Source organism: Plectropomus leopardus, chromosome 8 (genome assembly GCF_008729295.1).
Source record: "Plectropomus leopardus isolate mb chromosome 8, YSFRI_Pleo_2.0, whole genome shotgun sequence".
NCBI classification, from domain to species: Eukaryota; Metazoa; Chordata; class Actinopteri; order Perciformes; family Serranidae; genus Plectropomus; species Plectropomus leopardus.
Genome location: NC_056470.1, coordinates 33,178,080 through 33,194,012, shown reverse-complemented (window position 1 = coordinate 33,194,012; position 15,933 = coordinate 33,178,080). Strand labels below are relative to the sequence as shown.

At 40.4% G+C, this 15,933-nt stretch overlaps 1 protein-coding gene across 1 annotated transcript in view; it reads left to right on the top strand.

The window, feature by feature from the left end:
* Positions 1 to 13,163, top strand: part of cables2b (Cdk5 and Abl enzyme substrate 2b) — a 32,933-nt gene extending 19,770 nt beyond the window's left edge. The window contains exons 3-10 of the mRNA XM_042491551.1: positions 3,445 to 3,522; positions 5,337 to 5,445; positions 5,570 to 5,738; positions 7,235 to 7,332; positions 8,940 to 9,046; positions 9,231 to 9,350; positions 10,114 to 10,198; positions 11,140 to 13,163. Of these exons, the coding sequence (XP_042347485.1) occupies positions 3,445 to 3,522; positions 5,337 to 5,445; positions 5,570 to 5,738; positions 7,235 to 7,332; positions 8,940 to 9,046; positions 9,231 to 9,350; positions 10,114 to 10,198; positions 11,140 to 11,286 (913 nt within the window). The 3' untranslated portion in view covers positions 11,287 to 13,163. The remainder of the gene's footprint in view (positions 1 to 3,444; positions 3,523 to 5,336; positions 5,446 to 5,569; positions 5,739 to 7,234; positions 7,333 to 8,939; positions 9,047 to 9,230; positions 9,351 to 10,113; positions 10,199 to 11,139) is intronic.
* Positions 13,164 to 15,933: the final 2,770 nt, after the last annotated feature.

Sequence of the window (15,933 nt, the reverse complement as noted above, 5' to 3'; positions counted from 1 at the left end):
CCCCCCGCAAAAAAAACAACTAATTTAGACATGCTGCGAACATGCCTAAAAAAACAGCCTACGATTTTAAAAGAACTGCTGTAAAACAGTGTTTCTAACTTGTGGCACGTGGGCCAAATCCAGCCCGCAGCAGGGTGCTGTGTGGCCCACCGAACATTTTCTAATTCACAATGAAAAAAAAATTCACTTCCAGTGGAGAGTTTTTTTGTACTTTCAATGTAAATAAGGTGTCAGGGTGCATAATAAAGACGTTTAAACAGAGCTTGTTTATGATAAATAACGTCCGGAGAGCATCCCTCAGATCCCCCAATAGAGGTCGAGGTTAATTCTTATTTATTTTATATAGTAATCATGAATGGTTTTGCCCTTCTGTGTTTTTTTAAGAATATATTTAATATTTTTAAAATAAAAGTTAATAACATAAAGTCACTGGCTTCAGTTACTGTACTAGATATTGTTGAATTGTCCCACACTTTTGTGTTTTCTGCATCGACGGAGAGTTGATTTAAAAAGTGTTAAACGTCTTTAGATGTTTGACTTGTCCTCCTTGATTTTCTTGCGATTCCTTGTGTAGCTCAGTAGTTGTGACCCTGGGGCCACGGGTCCAACTCCCGGTGGGATCCGTCCGCTGTGTTTTTTAAGGTGAAGATGAAATAATGTGCCTCCCGTGTTTGTGAAATGTGCAGTAAATAATAAATGGATGTGTGGAGGGGACAGAATCCCCAGCAGAGTCACGTTTCCAGTCGGCCTGCTGCGATGCTGTTTCCACTGAACTCCCTGGCGACTTCCTGCTCCTCTTTTTCCCATGCATCATTGGGAACAAGCAGTGTGTACGTGCGTGGGTGCGTGTGCATGTCACTGGCACACACAGGCAACAACAACATTAAATCCAAACTCGTAATCTGTCTGATGGGATGGAGGAGGAGGAGGAGGAGCAGCAGGGACAGAAGAGGACAGGCAGTCTCTCACAGTTCACAAGCAATGTGCCCAAATTTAAAGTAATGATTTATTCACAGAAAAATCTCACATTGATGTCCAATTTTCCAGCAGACGGATACATATTTAGCTCTTGTGAGAACTAAACTTTGAACCGCAGCGCTTCATGTAGTTTTCTTTCTTTCCTCCTTTGAATGATAAATCACTTTATGAGACAGCCCTACCTGCTGAGATGATGAATAACAGCCAAAAGATGAGATTGTCTCTGTTTATTCTAGGATTAAAGCATACTGAATCCTCCACTCAGTCAGATCCTCATTAAAATGTACTGTTTGTTTGAGCAGAATCGTGTCACGCCTGCAAAAATAACCAGTGTTTGGATTATCTATCTGCAGCCTGTCTTCATAAATTTATCCCAGTGTGACTTTTAAACAAACTAAAGAATACAAGACTCTACTTCAGCTGCATCTTTATAAAGATCTGACACTGTCATTAAATCTGATTTGGATTTATGTGAACTGAGATAAAATCAGGTCACTTCACATCATAAATCAGGTGGATGAGAAAACTCAGACTAGTTCCATGAGTATTCCCAACAGCCACTGATTAGCAGCCTTTCGGTGGGGATGTAAATCACCAGTTTCATCACGATACAATATTACATCGATTCGTTGAAAAGCATTACAAAATCTGCAGATATCGTAAAGTCTGCCACGGTACAATTTCAATTCCTTTCGAATTAGCGGCCTGCGATAAAAACATCACATCGATAATAATAAATAGTTGTGACTGGTTAAGTGCAGTGACACAAATCAAACAGAGTCCCAGATTTAGCAGGCTTTTTCAGCTGCATCGACACAGTCCACAGCAGGTTTTAAGATCCGGGTTTGCTCCTTTAAAGCTCGTAATTTATTTGCTCATATAGTTTAATCCAGGTTATGTAACAACTTTAGTAGATTTACTGCTTTATCTGCCAGTATTCTGATTAACTGCAGAGCTGGTTGGTTTCTTCGGTGGTTTGGCTGAGTTTCCTCCAACCGTCTCAGGACTGACTCAGTGCTGGGTTTTTTTGTGTGGCCTGATCTTTAAGTGTAATAGTGTCAGGGAAACCGAGGGTCAATGATTCAAGGTCTCATAGTGGCTGCATATAAGACCTCTGTGTACATATATAAGATGATTCATCACAAACATGATACACTCAGAGATAATTGTGTTTATATTTTCACACACTGTGAATCATCCGCAGTCTCTTTGGTGCCTGAGCCAAAGATAATGACTGTAAACATTTTTCCTCTGAGACACAAAGCAGGCGAGCGACGTGCCGTCTGTGCCCCGCTGGGCTTTATACTCCCATAAAAAATGCACGCACTCTGTTCCAGTGAAACCCCATTATAACATGTTGTTATTAAGCAGAGTCTCCGGTAAAGGTTCAGGTGGAACACTTGGGTCAATTAGGAAAGTGTTAAGTGTGTGTTTTCATGTGTTGCCAAAACATTCAAGTCCCTGCTGAGGAGCGATGTGATCTGTTAAAAAAAGAACGTTTCTTTAAGTTTTCCTCAGACTGTTAGCAGCTTTATGTCGGAGCGCAGCACTTCATGGGTTTTACGTCCACCTACTGAACATGTGCTCACATAATAGCACTGCGAGGTACTGCCAGATGTCCCACTTGTTCTCAGTACACTTTTATTGGGTGTGAACTTCACGGGAAAAAAACAACTATTTTCACAGTAAACGGGACTTGCCAGTAGCAGTGCTCTAACAATTACTGTGTCTTTTTGGTTATCAAACACACATCTATTCACTGGAGATTCTCACACATGAGTCGGTTGTTAAAAACAACAGTTCAGACTGAGATTGGCAAATCAGGTGAAAAAAAATATTACGAAAACATGTTTTTTGTTTTTTGTTGTTGTTTTTAATGTGTGTATGTCAGAGTTGGAAGTTAGCACCAGCCAAATGCTGGTAAAATGTGCAAGTGGCTGCTAGATTTGCTTTATTCACAAGCTAAAAAAAACAGTAGTAATCTATTGAGTGGCAGGTGGACAAAAAAGTTAATTTCTGACCCTGGTGTATGTCTCTTTGTGTCATTTTGTGCCCCTTTTGTGCTCTAAATTTGGACGTTTTTGTGGGTCCTTGAACACAGTGCAAGCAGAGCTTTTCTAAGGTCTTTGGTTTATTTGAATTAAGGGTATTTGTTGCACATGGAGTAAATGAAACATTTTAATAGATTTCACCTATCATCTAAAATCCATATCATGCTTAACTGTCATGTACATTGGTGACAGTTTTTAAACCATAGTAAATACACGTCCACACGGGAAAATTAGCTGAGTAATCTCTGTAATATACACAATGGTTAAGAACAGTTTGAAGTTTTTGATGAAACGGGAAAATCGAAATAAAATGTGCTACATTTCACACTGCCGATTCCTTTTTTCCCCTTAATTTATAAAACAGTCAGCTGGACAGATGTAACCTCTAATGTGTGTGTGTTTATTTATGTTTCAGGATCGTGTTGATCTGTGCAAAGAGATCTCTGTGTGCTGCCTTCTCTGTTCTGCCCTACGGAGAAAGCTTCTACCTCAGGTATCACACACACATGCACACACCTTCAGGTCAGTGTCATGTCGGAGGAAAGAGTAGGAGGGGAGGGGTGCGAGAAAGGGAGGAATAGTTGTTTATCTGGACCTGATGACAAACAAGTAGGAGAGATTCAGGATGATTTTCACATGTGCCTCAGAGCCTCCTGACATCATCCGAGGACTTCTTGACTGGTGACGCACGCACACACACCCACACCCACACACACACACACACACACTGTCATTATCACATGTGAACTTCCCCTAACATAAACGCTCAATTCTTTATAGACACTAAATCAGATAAACATGGAGCAGAATATACATTTATCATGTCTGCCTTCTCTCTCTCATACTGGGCAGGCATTGTTGTGTTAAATAACGTCTCACCTCTGTTGCTTACACGATGCCGGCATGCTATCTAAACTCACACAGCTGCAAAGTAAAAATGCAAAGGTGGTATAAAGAAGCCACTTTGTAGCAGCTCTATGGTGCAATCTCTGTGTAAAAAAAAAAAGGCTTCTGACTCTTAACACATACTCACACACACTCAGTGATATACTGTGTAAACACAAAGCTGAAAATACAAATGTTATTACAGTTACGTAAACATCTCCTAATCACTTTGTCTCTGTCAGTTCACACACACACACACACACAGACAGAGCCTCAGATGATAATCTAGAGCAGTCCTTGTACATGGTAACCATCACGTCTCACTCTACACTACAAACGCACATTGTAGGAAGTATTGGTATACAGGCAAAAAACTAAGCTGTTATGTGCACAGAGATTATTCTAAACACATATAAAACTTGCTCCATCTTTCTCTGTTGTCTACACACACACACACGCGCACACACACATGCACACACACACACACACACACACACACACACACACACACACACATTAAGTAGATGTGGCAGCTTGAGTGTCACAGGTCTTCTTGGGTTTTTTTTTGGTTCCCCACAGAGGAAGTGAGCTCAGGCATGACATTTCCAGTTTTATCTTGTAGCTGATGCTGTAGTTTGTAACTGTGAAAGTTAAGCAGAACATGTAGCTGTGGTGGAAAGTGAACTTTGACCTTTAACCCACAGGACACCACATGTCACCCTGAATGCTACAAACAGGGAGATGTAGGGAGGGATGATAACACTTTGAAGAAAAAAAAACCATCTGCATAGTTTTATCTGTAATTATCAGAAGACTGTGGAGGATGCTGCTCATATGTGTGATTTTGGCCAACGATATGAAAATGATTTAAAATCTTTAATATACTATATCAAAGAAAAAGTGTTTACGTGGGCGCAGTTTCATTGTTCCATGTCAAAATGTTTGAATTCATTTGCAGCAGCTGCTCGTTTCAACCATCAATCTGACCTGATCAGATAAGCTCTGATCAGCCCCCCCCAATCAATTTCGATATAACTTTTCCAAATTAAAATATGAGTCCATTCCGCTCTTATTCTCCGTCAATGTCTCCGCCCGTGTCCGCTGGCTCTCATTATCCGCCATTGTCTCCGAATGTCCACTCACTCTCATTCTCCACCGATGTCTTAGCCGGTGTCTCCAAATGTCCACTCGCCCCCCGGGTAGTCACAAACTGCTGCTGAGAAAAAAAAGACCTCATGGAGCGTTACACCTGCACTGCTTTCACTGACCAGCTAAATCCGAATTTATTGAGGGGGAATTTGATTTAAATGGCTCATGTCACTGTACATCAGTCGATATTACTGGGAAATGTGTCACAGTACAGAATCTAAAGACAGCTCTCTTCTCCAGTCACCTTAACCACAGCTGTCTCTCTCCCTCCAGTGACCCCACATTAAACCACCCCAGGAGGAGGCACTCGTCCGGAAACATCTCCACCACCCTGGAGATGCTGCCGGGGCTGGAGGGCTTTCAACTGGACACCTACGGCAGGGTAGATCAACACACAACCGCTAACACACATTCAGACCTCACACAGGTGGATGTTTCAGTGATCCGGTGGAGTTTCCCACGTTCAGATCCTCTTCATTCATCTCTCTCCCTCTTTTCTGTTTCAGTCGGTGTCCTACGCACAATTCCTGTATCCCACCAACGCCCTGGTGAGGCAGAAGCCGTCGTCGACCAGCGACTTGTCGTTGCAGATTCCCGTTTCCAGGAGCACGCACAGCATGCCGGGCAGGAGCTGCCCCCCCAGCAGACTGAACAGCACTGTGGGACTGGACCTGGGTAAATACACACACACACACACACACACACACACACACACACACATACACACACACACACAATCACGTTTTTCTGTAGGCAAACCCGGAAGCTAACGCCCTGGTTCCCTATTCAAAAAGACTATGGGATTTTTCCATTGGATTATTGCAGAAAATAAGCTCTGTGGTTAACAAACGTTTGTGATACGTTACACACTTTGTTCAGCAAGATACTTTTCACAAAAAAAGACAACTTTCAGGATTTTTTAAGGCCAAATGTAACTGACAAAAGTAAAAAGCTATGATTAGGCTATAAACAAAGCTACATCACGTCTGAGTTGTCCCCACTGCGATGCTGTAACGCCCCGCTCAGTGCAGATCAGCGTGATGACGTTCTGTACGCTCATTTAGCCGCTTTTTAGCATCTGTGCACATGATCAAAGAAGTTACCCCGAAATAAGCAAGCAATAAGCAATAAGCATTAATTTTTTAAAAAAGAAGAAAATTTCCAGGAAAAAAGTGCCTAAATGTAATTATTATTCTGTAACATAATTTGTTGTCTTTGCTGCTGAGGGGGAGATGTGTGTGAAGCATCCCTGTTTTCAGAGACATGAATGTAAACTGTAAATGCAGTCTGACGAGTGTGCAGAGGCACACAACCACAAAGCACTGATTCTAAGTGTACCCCTACATTTTTTCAAGTTTAGTTTAGTTTTAGGTTATTATTTGTGTGTCCGTTTAAGTGGGAGAAAGGGGTGTGATTGTGGCTGCAGAGAGAGTAAAGAGGATGAAAAGAGACAAAGAGAAAACAAACAGACAAATGGGATGAAAAGATGAAGAGAGCAGATGTGTTGGAGTTCTCTTTAGATTTAAAACATGTTTTTACGTATGTGCACACTGCCTATCTAGTGCTTCTGCTGTCTATAAACACACACACACACACACACACTGTGACAGAGCCCTGTATTAGCCTCTAAACCTCTCTCTCTAATCCGAAACCTTTCATTATCACAACACAGCTGTGTGTGTGTGTGTGTGTGTGTGTGTGTGTGTGTGTGTACACGTACACGTACATGCACGCGTGTGTTGATAGCAGGTTTATATTTTTAGTCTTGTTATGACGTGTCTCTTCAGTCTCTGAGGCTCCGCTCTTGAGGCTGCTGTATTCACACTTCATATGATGGTTAACAACAAAAACTACCAGAAATCGTGAGCTTATGTTCAGTTATGAAACTGTGTGATATCATAATGGCTGGGCAGTGTGAACGGTTTCATATTGGTTTGATAGTAAGCCAAACACGGAGGCTAGAGGAGTTTACTGAATTATATATATATATATATATATATATATATATATATAATATATATATATATATATATACACACACAATATATAGGACAAATGTTATTGCTGCAAAGTGCGCAAGGTGTTGGCACATTACTTTACAAAACAGGATACTTTGAGTATTGTGATTCCTCTGACTTTAGTGTGTGTGTGTGTGTGTGTGTGTGGTCCAGGTCTCGAGGATGTGACGGACTACGACCCAAATATCCTCAGTGACCCCCAGTGGCCTTGTGGGAAACACAAGCGTGTGCTGATCTTTGCCTCCTACATGGTAAGAAGACACTGAACACATATTGTTATCCCAAGCATGTGCTGCGCTACATATTTTAGTGTGTCCTGAAGTGCACAGACAGTCACTGTATTTTTGTACCTGCAGTAAATATCCAGCAGCCTCGTGTGATGACAGATAATGTGGTGATGGTTGTTTTGCTTCTGCCTTTGTTTTTTACCTCTGAAAGTAGTTCGTTTTTTAAAGTGATATGAAATAATTATCTTCATACACTTCATCCAAATTATATATATTTAAATAATACAACATTAGTTGTTTAAGAGCAAAATTGCACATAGGTTTTGTCCGATAGCAGAAAAAAAATGTAAGCGACAGGCAGAGAAAATAAAGAAAAGACGACAGAAGTGTGGAGGAGAAAGAAGGACTGAGGATTATAGACCTCCCAGAACAGAATAATCACTACTGAGAAAAGACACACACACACACACACACACACACACACACACACACACATACACACACATCAACGTAATGATCCTATAGGCAGCAGCTTAGTTTTATCCCTCTGCTGAGATGAATTAAAAACTACGGACACACACACACACACACACACACTCTTTATTATTACTGTTTAATCCATCAGAGGAGATTACTGCTGAGGTGGGCTGCTTTGTCACTGATCTTGCTGTGTGTGTGTGTGTGTGTGTGTGTGTGTGTGTGTGTGTGTGTGTGTGTGTGTGTGTGTGTGTGTGTGTGTGTGTGTGTGTGTGTGTGTGTGTTAGCATTACACAATGTGATCTCACCACCTATAGCATCACCTCTCCATGACCCACACATACACACTATGAACACACATACAGACCAGCACCATTAAACAGGCACAAAAACGTGACAAAAATAGCCTCTTCCTGAAACTGTCTTAAAAATGCTATGTAATAATATTATTTTCCTTTTTTTTTGTTTTAATCTTTTAACCAGCTTCTGTCCAAATCATAGATAGATAAGATTTAAAAAAAAATGTTATCTCATCCCCCTAGAGAACAAAAATGTAATCTTAACAAACTATAAAGAATAATACAATATTATTTTCCATTTTTTGCAGTAAAGTCATTTGACTAACTTCAAACCTGAACATTATTACAGAATATGCATTTATCTATAGAAGAGTTTTTACCCTTCAAATTCTGAATTCTAAGTGTAGAAACTGACATTTAAAATCAGCACTAAAGTAGAGACCAGAGACTGAGTTTTTGTGGTGCCTGCTGTGCACTACATGTAATGAGATGAATAGTAGGAGCACCTGTATGTATGACTGTATTAAAAAACATACCTTTGAAATTCCTATATACTTTAGCATGCTGTTATACTGTGATACCTACAAGTCTAAAAGGCACACAGATACACTGATTAGAGATCGCTGTGCTGTTGTGTGTGTGTGTGTGTTCATATGAAGCAGCAGTCGAGAAACAAATACTCTCCGTGTTTGCTCCCTCGTAGGTTTCATATACGATCACCGACCACTGTTTTACTCTTGAATGTCACTGCTTACACTTTCACGTGACTTCAAATTGATTCTTTCCTCTGTTTATGAATTCCTCTCCTCCTCTGCCTTTTCTTTCTGTCATGGCTTCTCTTTTTTAACCCTCCAGACGACAGTAATAGAATACGTCAAACCGTCTGATCTGAAGAAAGACATGAACGAGACATTTAAGGAGAAGTTTCCTCACATTAAACTCACCCTCAGCAAGATACGCAGGTAAAGTATCTGACGTTAAACAATTTAATACCCTCAGGAGTCTGAAACTCTCAGAAATTTTAATATTATGACAAAATTGTTTTTTTTTTATGCAGTACAGATGTTTACACTTCCCTAACACTCCTGTATGGAAATGCATCATATAAAAACTTTCTTTGACTTTGTGACTTTTTGTGCCTCACAGTCTGAAGAGAGAGATGAGAATCGTTGGGGAGGATTGCGGCATGCAGCCCGTCACCATCGCGATGGCGTTTGTTTACTTTGAGAAGCTGGTGCTGCAGGGTCGACTCAACAAACAGAACAGGTACTTTGACATCTAATCCTCATAAAAACATGCTCGTTCACGCTGAATACTGGCATTATTTGACAGTTTAGGTGATTGCGGAAAACTAAAAAGTAAATTCATGCTAACCACAAATATACTCAGGAGTGCCGTTTGTCAACAACTCAGACGTCTTTCTGATGGTGCAGACTGATCTAATAATTAATATACAGCGCTGACTGACTGCATTCATCTGCAGTGGTTGCATACAGTAACATAGATTGATTCCATGTTGGTTTAACTTATTTTATTATTTTTTTAAAATTTTTTTGGGTTGTCCATACGTACGTACGTCCCAGTCTTGTCAACCCGATATCACAAGAACAAAACAGGTATCCCCTTTCTCGTAAAAATGCGACTTTATTCTCACAAATGTCTCTTTATTTTCTTGTAAAATCACGACTTTTTATTTTAATAAAATTCAGACTTTTTTCTTGCAAAATTACGACTTAATTCTAGTAATATTATGATTTTTTATCATAATATTACAGTTTTATTCTCAAAAAAATGTTTTTCCTCAGTGTGGCCCTGAAACTCTGTTGTATAATACAAATGGGACTGTTTTGTGTAGATTTTTGATAAAGATGTTTGCGTTTTACTTTGGATGTTGCCTGTTGATATTGTTTAACGTTGTGTGACAGTTGGATTTTAAATAGTTGTTGAGGTACATGTGAAACACGCCTGTCCCTCCTCCATCCATAATTCTTATGTCTTGTGAGCTCCTATTACTGCTGCTGTTTTACAGGAAGTTGGTGTCAGCTGCCTGCATCCTACTGGCTGCTAAGATCAGCAGTGACCTCAAGAAACAGGAGGTCAAACACCTCATCGATGTGAGTCACACACACACACACACACACACACACACACACACACACACACACACCGTAGGATCATGGTGGGTGCTCTGCCTGTCACTCAGCTCATGTTGCTCTTGCTCAGATGTTTGTGATGTTGATCTACCTGAGCAGGTGGAAAACGACCTGCAGCGTCTCACAGCTGCAGGACAGTTTCTGTCCTCACCGTTAACTCACGACTCTCCTCACACACAGAAGAGAACACGAGACATCAGTACTGCTGTTTTTATCAGATCCCAACTTGAAAAGTGGCATTTTTAACTCATCGCAGATATTTCAGTACACATCTGACAGCTGATACGTCACAGAAATCAGAGCAAATTTATTTTAACTGTATAATTTTCCACTCGATACATGTCTTCCTTATTTCTTAATTACCACATTTAAGGGCTCCTCATCAAAACATGATTAATAAATCACAAACAATTCAAATGATCGATTTATTGTGAATATCAAATATTGATGAAAAAAAGACAAACATGCTATTTTCAGCTTCATCATTGTGAGAACTTCTTTGTTTTATATCATTCAAATGTAATATTTTGTGATTTTGTCAAACATCTTGCACATTAAAAAACTTATCAGTTAGTCTGAAAATATAACAGAAAAATTCTTCCATATTTGTATCGAGAGTTTCGAGGCAGAGGGTGTTTTATGCTGCACCGGTTGTACAGCTGTCATATTGAATCATACTTAATCATCATTCATTCAAATCTAACACTCTTTATTTTTCACAGGATTTTCACTCCAAAAACTGCTGACATGATTTTACTGATGTCACCGCTAAATTTAAGCTTTACAAAAATCACAATATTACAGGCCAATTAAAAAGAAAAAAATAAAATAGCAGTTTAGTTTTACCACAGAAAGACAGAAATCACGGTGTTTGTCTCATTCTGTGATTTCTGTGTCTGCAGAAACTGGAGGAGCGCTTCAGGATCAGCAGGAGGGAGCTGATTTCGTTTGAGTTCACCATCCTGGTCGCCCTGGAGATGGCGCTCTACCTCCCTGAGAGTAAAGTCATGCCACATTACAGGAGGCTGGTGCAGCAGCAGCAGTCGTAGCAGCGACACACTGACTCCCAGCACCCTCCAGCTCCACACTGTGACGGACGGCTCCTCCTGATGCCTGGCTCAGAGGCACCGAGGCACTGCCTGCTCACGCCGCAGACACCAAAGCTCATCCACGCTGTGACGGCAGTACGACAGCAGGCCTGGCTGAACGGCGCAGAGAGCAACATCGCCTTCTCTCCTCCCCCAAACACCAAAGTGACAACACACTGTGACTGACGGTTCAGCAGCAGGATCGGTGCCTGGCTCAGCGGCACTGAATCATAAGGTCAAATTCACAACGCTCAAAATCACAGCTTTCTTTTGGTGTTTTTGTTTGGTTTTCACACATTTGGCTCTCTTCCTGTTGGTTTATCAAAGAGTTCCTTCACCAGCTCCTCTGCAGAGATTTTAATCATTCAGCTGTTGATCACGACTCGATTGCTGATTGAAACTTGCACGACAGATTGAGGTTATTTTGGTTAAATTTGAGTTTTGAGTTTTAAAATCTGTGCAGTTGATCAGGTGAGATACATCCTGGCCCAAAAAACGACCCTGCAGCTGTTCATCTTTCAAAGGATAACGTCACCATTTTTCAGTGCGGAAAGAAATTTAGTTCCAAAAAAATCTAAAGAGAAGTTTTCAAAGACGTTTTTTAACTTGAAGGTACAGCTCGGGTTTTTTGACGTTGGGCGGTATCTGGTGCTTATCCACTGTCTTTGTACAGCGTACAGTAGACGTCAGTCGGCACGACCCCAGTTTGGAGAAAGCAATCTCCTGCTGTGGTCGTGGTCAGCAACAAAATGTTTTTTAGCCTCCTTAAAAAACATCCACCTAAACACAAATCAGTATCAGCTGAAGTATACCCTATATTGAGAAACAAAGAGTTTCCTCTTTGAGGACAAATAAACTGTTTTCAGGACTTTGTCTTTTCACCAGACAGTCTGTTTCGATGGGGAAACCTTTTATGGATTCAGTTTTTCATCTACTCTCTCGTCAAAGCCACAGACTCCATTAAGAAAATAATAATTTTATCTTGTCAAACACAGGAGCTGCTGGTCCTCTGCTGCTTAGGGGCGGGTGATATATCGAATGTACTCGAGGTATCGCGGCTTGTTCCACGTGTGATATTTAAAATTACTATATTGCGAACATGCAGTATAAATTGTTACTTCAGAATTATGAGCCACCAGCTTTTTGGGTTCTCCTGCTTTCTCCTACGGCTCTCTGCCACTCGCAGACACACACAAAGCGGGGCTTTTGCAGAGCTCCAGACCGTGAATATTTAGTTACATTTTGTGACCATGGGGCACTACTGCGATTTGTAAATACTGTACTGTGAACTGGAGAGTTTAACAGCACTGCAGTAACAGTCTAACTTAATGAGTGGTTGTGGCGATAGTGCGAGCAGGTGAGGCGTGTTTTCGTATCTGCAGAGCTCCAATCGTGACTATTTAGTCACATGTTGCAACTACGGAAGTAATATACGAGCTGTAGAGCTGTTGGTTTGTTGCCTGCTCACAGTGAATGAATCCTCATAGTTAAAAGCGCCGCCGCATCTGTTTAACTGTCTGCTAACATCCAGCTGTTGACTGGAAGTTTCAAGTTCACAGCGAAAACATCGACACTTCCAGCCTGAGACGAGCCAGGTCCTTCAAAATAAAAGCACCATGGGTCCCGCTTTGATTTAAAGATAAAAATACTTTTATATTATTTTTTTTGGCATGTTTAAGCCTTTGTTAGGTAGGCCAGATGAGTGTGAAAGGGGGAAAGAGTGGGGATAACATGCAGCAAAGGGCCTCCTGCGGGAGTCGAACCCGAGGCTGCTGCAGCAACACTGACTTTGTTCATGGGGCGCCTGCTTTATCCACTCAGCCACCAACGCCTCAATGTAAAATTTCATTTTAAAGTACTTTTCTTAACTTTCTCAAAACCACATTTTAAAAAATGTTATTTTAACAGTAGTGTATTCACCTTTATTATACCACGGTAGCTACTTCATTTTAACTTAATTGTAACTGCAGGTCATTCAGTAATTTTGTATTTAAGTAGTTACCATTCGTTAAAAGGACATTTAAAAATATCAATATATATATATATAGTGTATTGCAATACAGTCATGAAATATTGCAATATTATTTTAATGCCGTATCACCCAGCCTTAATCTGAACTAACCCTTTAAATGCTAAAATGACACAATAATACAAACTGTTTAACCGACTGAGGCAGCGGTAGACCGGCAGCTCCTGTGCTCAGTCACGTTAAATCACTGTTTTTTCTTAGTTCTTAGAGTTTGGCTTTGGAGAGAGCAACAAAACGGCTTCATTTCTGTTGGAAATCGCTGTCTAAAGGTAAAGTGTGCTCTGAAACTGATTTAGATTTTTAAATTTTTTTTTTTTTTTAGGTTTAGGTTTGTGATACACTGTCTTTGGATAAGTACCTCATATAGCCCACTTCAAAACATCTGAACTATTCCTTTAATACTCATTTGAACTGCTGCCATAAGCTTTTCAAAACTCTAATTTTCCCAAGATTTTCCCCAGACCTCTTTGTGCTTTAGGTCGCCTTATTTTAGGTTTGTCGTTTCCAACATCTAAAACTGTTATGTCAACTTTGTTGCCTCTGTAGTACTGTAGACTGAAATTGGACGCAAAGGCTAAAAATAACCCTCCGTATTTGAACTGAAATGTGCTGACAGTCACTAAACACAAAGTTATGTGCATTTAAGAGCATCTTAAATCAATGTGCTGCCTGTGTTCTGCAGCTGCAGCGGAGATATTGCCAACATTTCCATATTTGTATCGAAACTTGTGTGAAATCCACTTCAAGGCGATAAATTCAGGCCATGACGGCAGTTACTGCAGCACTGTGGTGACTCTTTCTTGAGTAATTTCTCTTCTTGCTGGTGTGTTTCATCGGTCCGTCTCTTGTTCAGACGCTCGCTGGCATTAGTGTAATAAAGTCAGCACTTATTAATGATGCAGTCCTGATATTACATCTGTCGTTTATGCTCCCACTCTGTCGCTTCGTCACGGCTCTGGTCGCACTTTAGTTTATCGAGGGAGACGTTCACTGCTTCACATCAGAGCTGCAGTCTGCTGCCGTCAGAAGCTCCACAGGAGCAGTTTGGATGTTTAAGTGCCTTTCCTGAGAGACCCTGAAGAGTTATTCCTCCTCTGTCTGTCTTTGGATCCAGAGATTCAAACAGACAGCTGCTTTGTTTTTTGACCTCCGTCTTGATCTCATGTTGTCGTCCCTCTTTCTCGCTGCTTTGGTGTGAACGATGAGCTAACTGCTGCTCGCTCTGCTGGTCGCACAGATGCAGCGCGTCCTTTAGAAAAATTCAGATCGCACTGAAACAGATCTCGGCCGCAGAGATAGTCTCCCATCCTGTTTGCTTCTTTCACCCTGTAACACCTGGATAGATATCCGTTTTCTTCTCTTAATCCTCTGACACATTAGAAAATTAATAGAAAAAAGCCCTTTGCACAACTTGGCAAGAAATGTTCCACAAATTTAAAAAAAAGGAAAAGTTGACAAAGAAATGACCTGAAAATTAGCTTGGGGGATTAGAAAATGTCAGTGTGAAATGAAAAAGGATTTTTTATTTTCCAGCACTTTCTTGAGGTCATTTTCCCTTTTTTTCGTCATTGTTATTGCCGTTTGTTTTTTACTTTTCTTTACTTTTTTTTATAATTGTGATGTAATTTTCTTGTAACTTTTAAGTAATTTCTTGCTATTTTTTGGGGCCATTTCTTAAGTTGCTTGTCACCCTCACGTTTTTGAAAAAAAAAAAAAAAAATCAAGCTAATTGCTCAGGTTTCAAAGGGTTAAAGGTCACACGAACACTGTGTCCCACTGCAAGAGTTCATGTCCGTTATGGTCAAGTTTTTAAGGTGGACTGCAAACACATGATTCATGTTTCTTGGATTGAACTCGCTGTAGCTACAGGCTTCCTCTTTTTGTCTTCACTGTGAACTTCAACCAAAAAGACTTTTCTGTTCATGAACAACTTTAGAAAACTAGTTTTCACTCCAATACTATTTATTGTGTTTTTACCGTCATAAAGGGATAAATATTTAATCCAGCAGAGGCCTCTCACGGGATCTTTGTGCCCATTTTCTGCCTCTAAAACATTGTTGTTAAGACGAGGTGGATTTTATTTGTTTTTCTAAAAAACTATGAGTGTTTTTTTTATTTAAGCTGGTGACCAGCGGTTACAGGCGGCCATGTCTGACGAAAGACGACAGCACGAACACCTCCTGTAGGGCCTCTGTTGTTTTTGCACTTTGCCTTTTTGCTTCACAATCCCGAGTCTTTATTTTGTTCACTAAGCAACAAAGGTAATAATATTTTTCTACATGAAATGTGTGAAGTATGTTATTGTATTATGAAAACTGACAGTCACTGAAATTTATTTATTGCTGATAATCCTCCAGATGAAGAATCGTGTTTTGATCTCAACAAATCAGCTATTTGAGTTTAAATCAGTGTTTTGGATTTAAAATGATTCTTCATGTGGAGATTTCACATCAATGTTCTTCCACTGATGTTTTTTTCTCTCGTGTGTTAAAGGGACTTTGTTGTGTTTGAAGTCTGGGTTCGTCTGCACCGGAGCGTCGCAGCAGGAGAGTTGATGGTGTTCAGGCGAACAGGTCCTG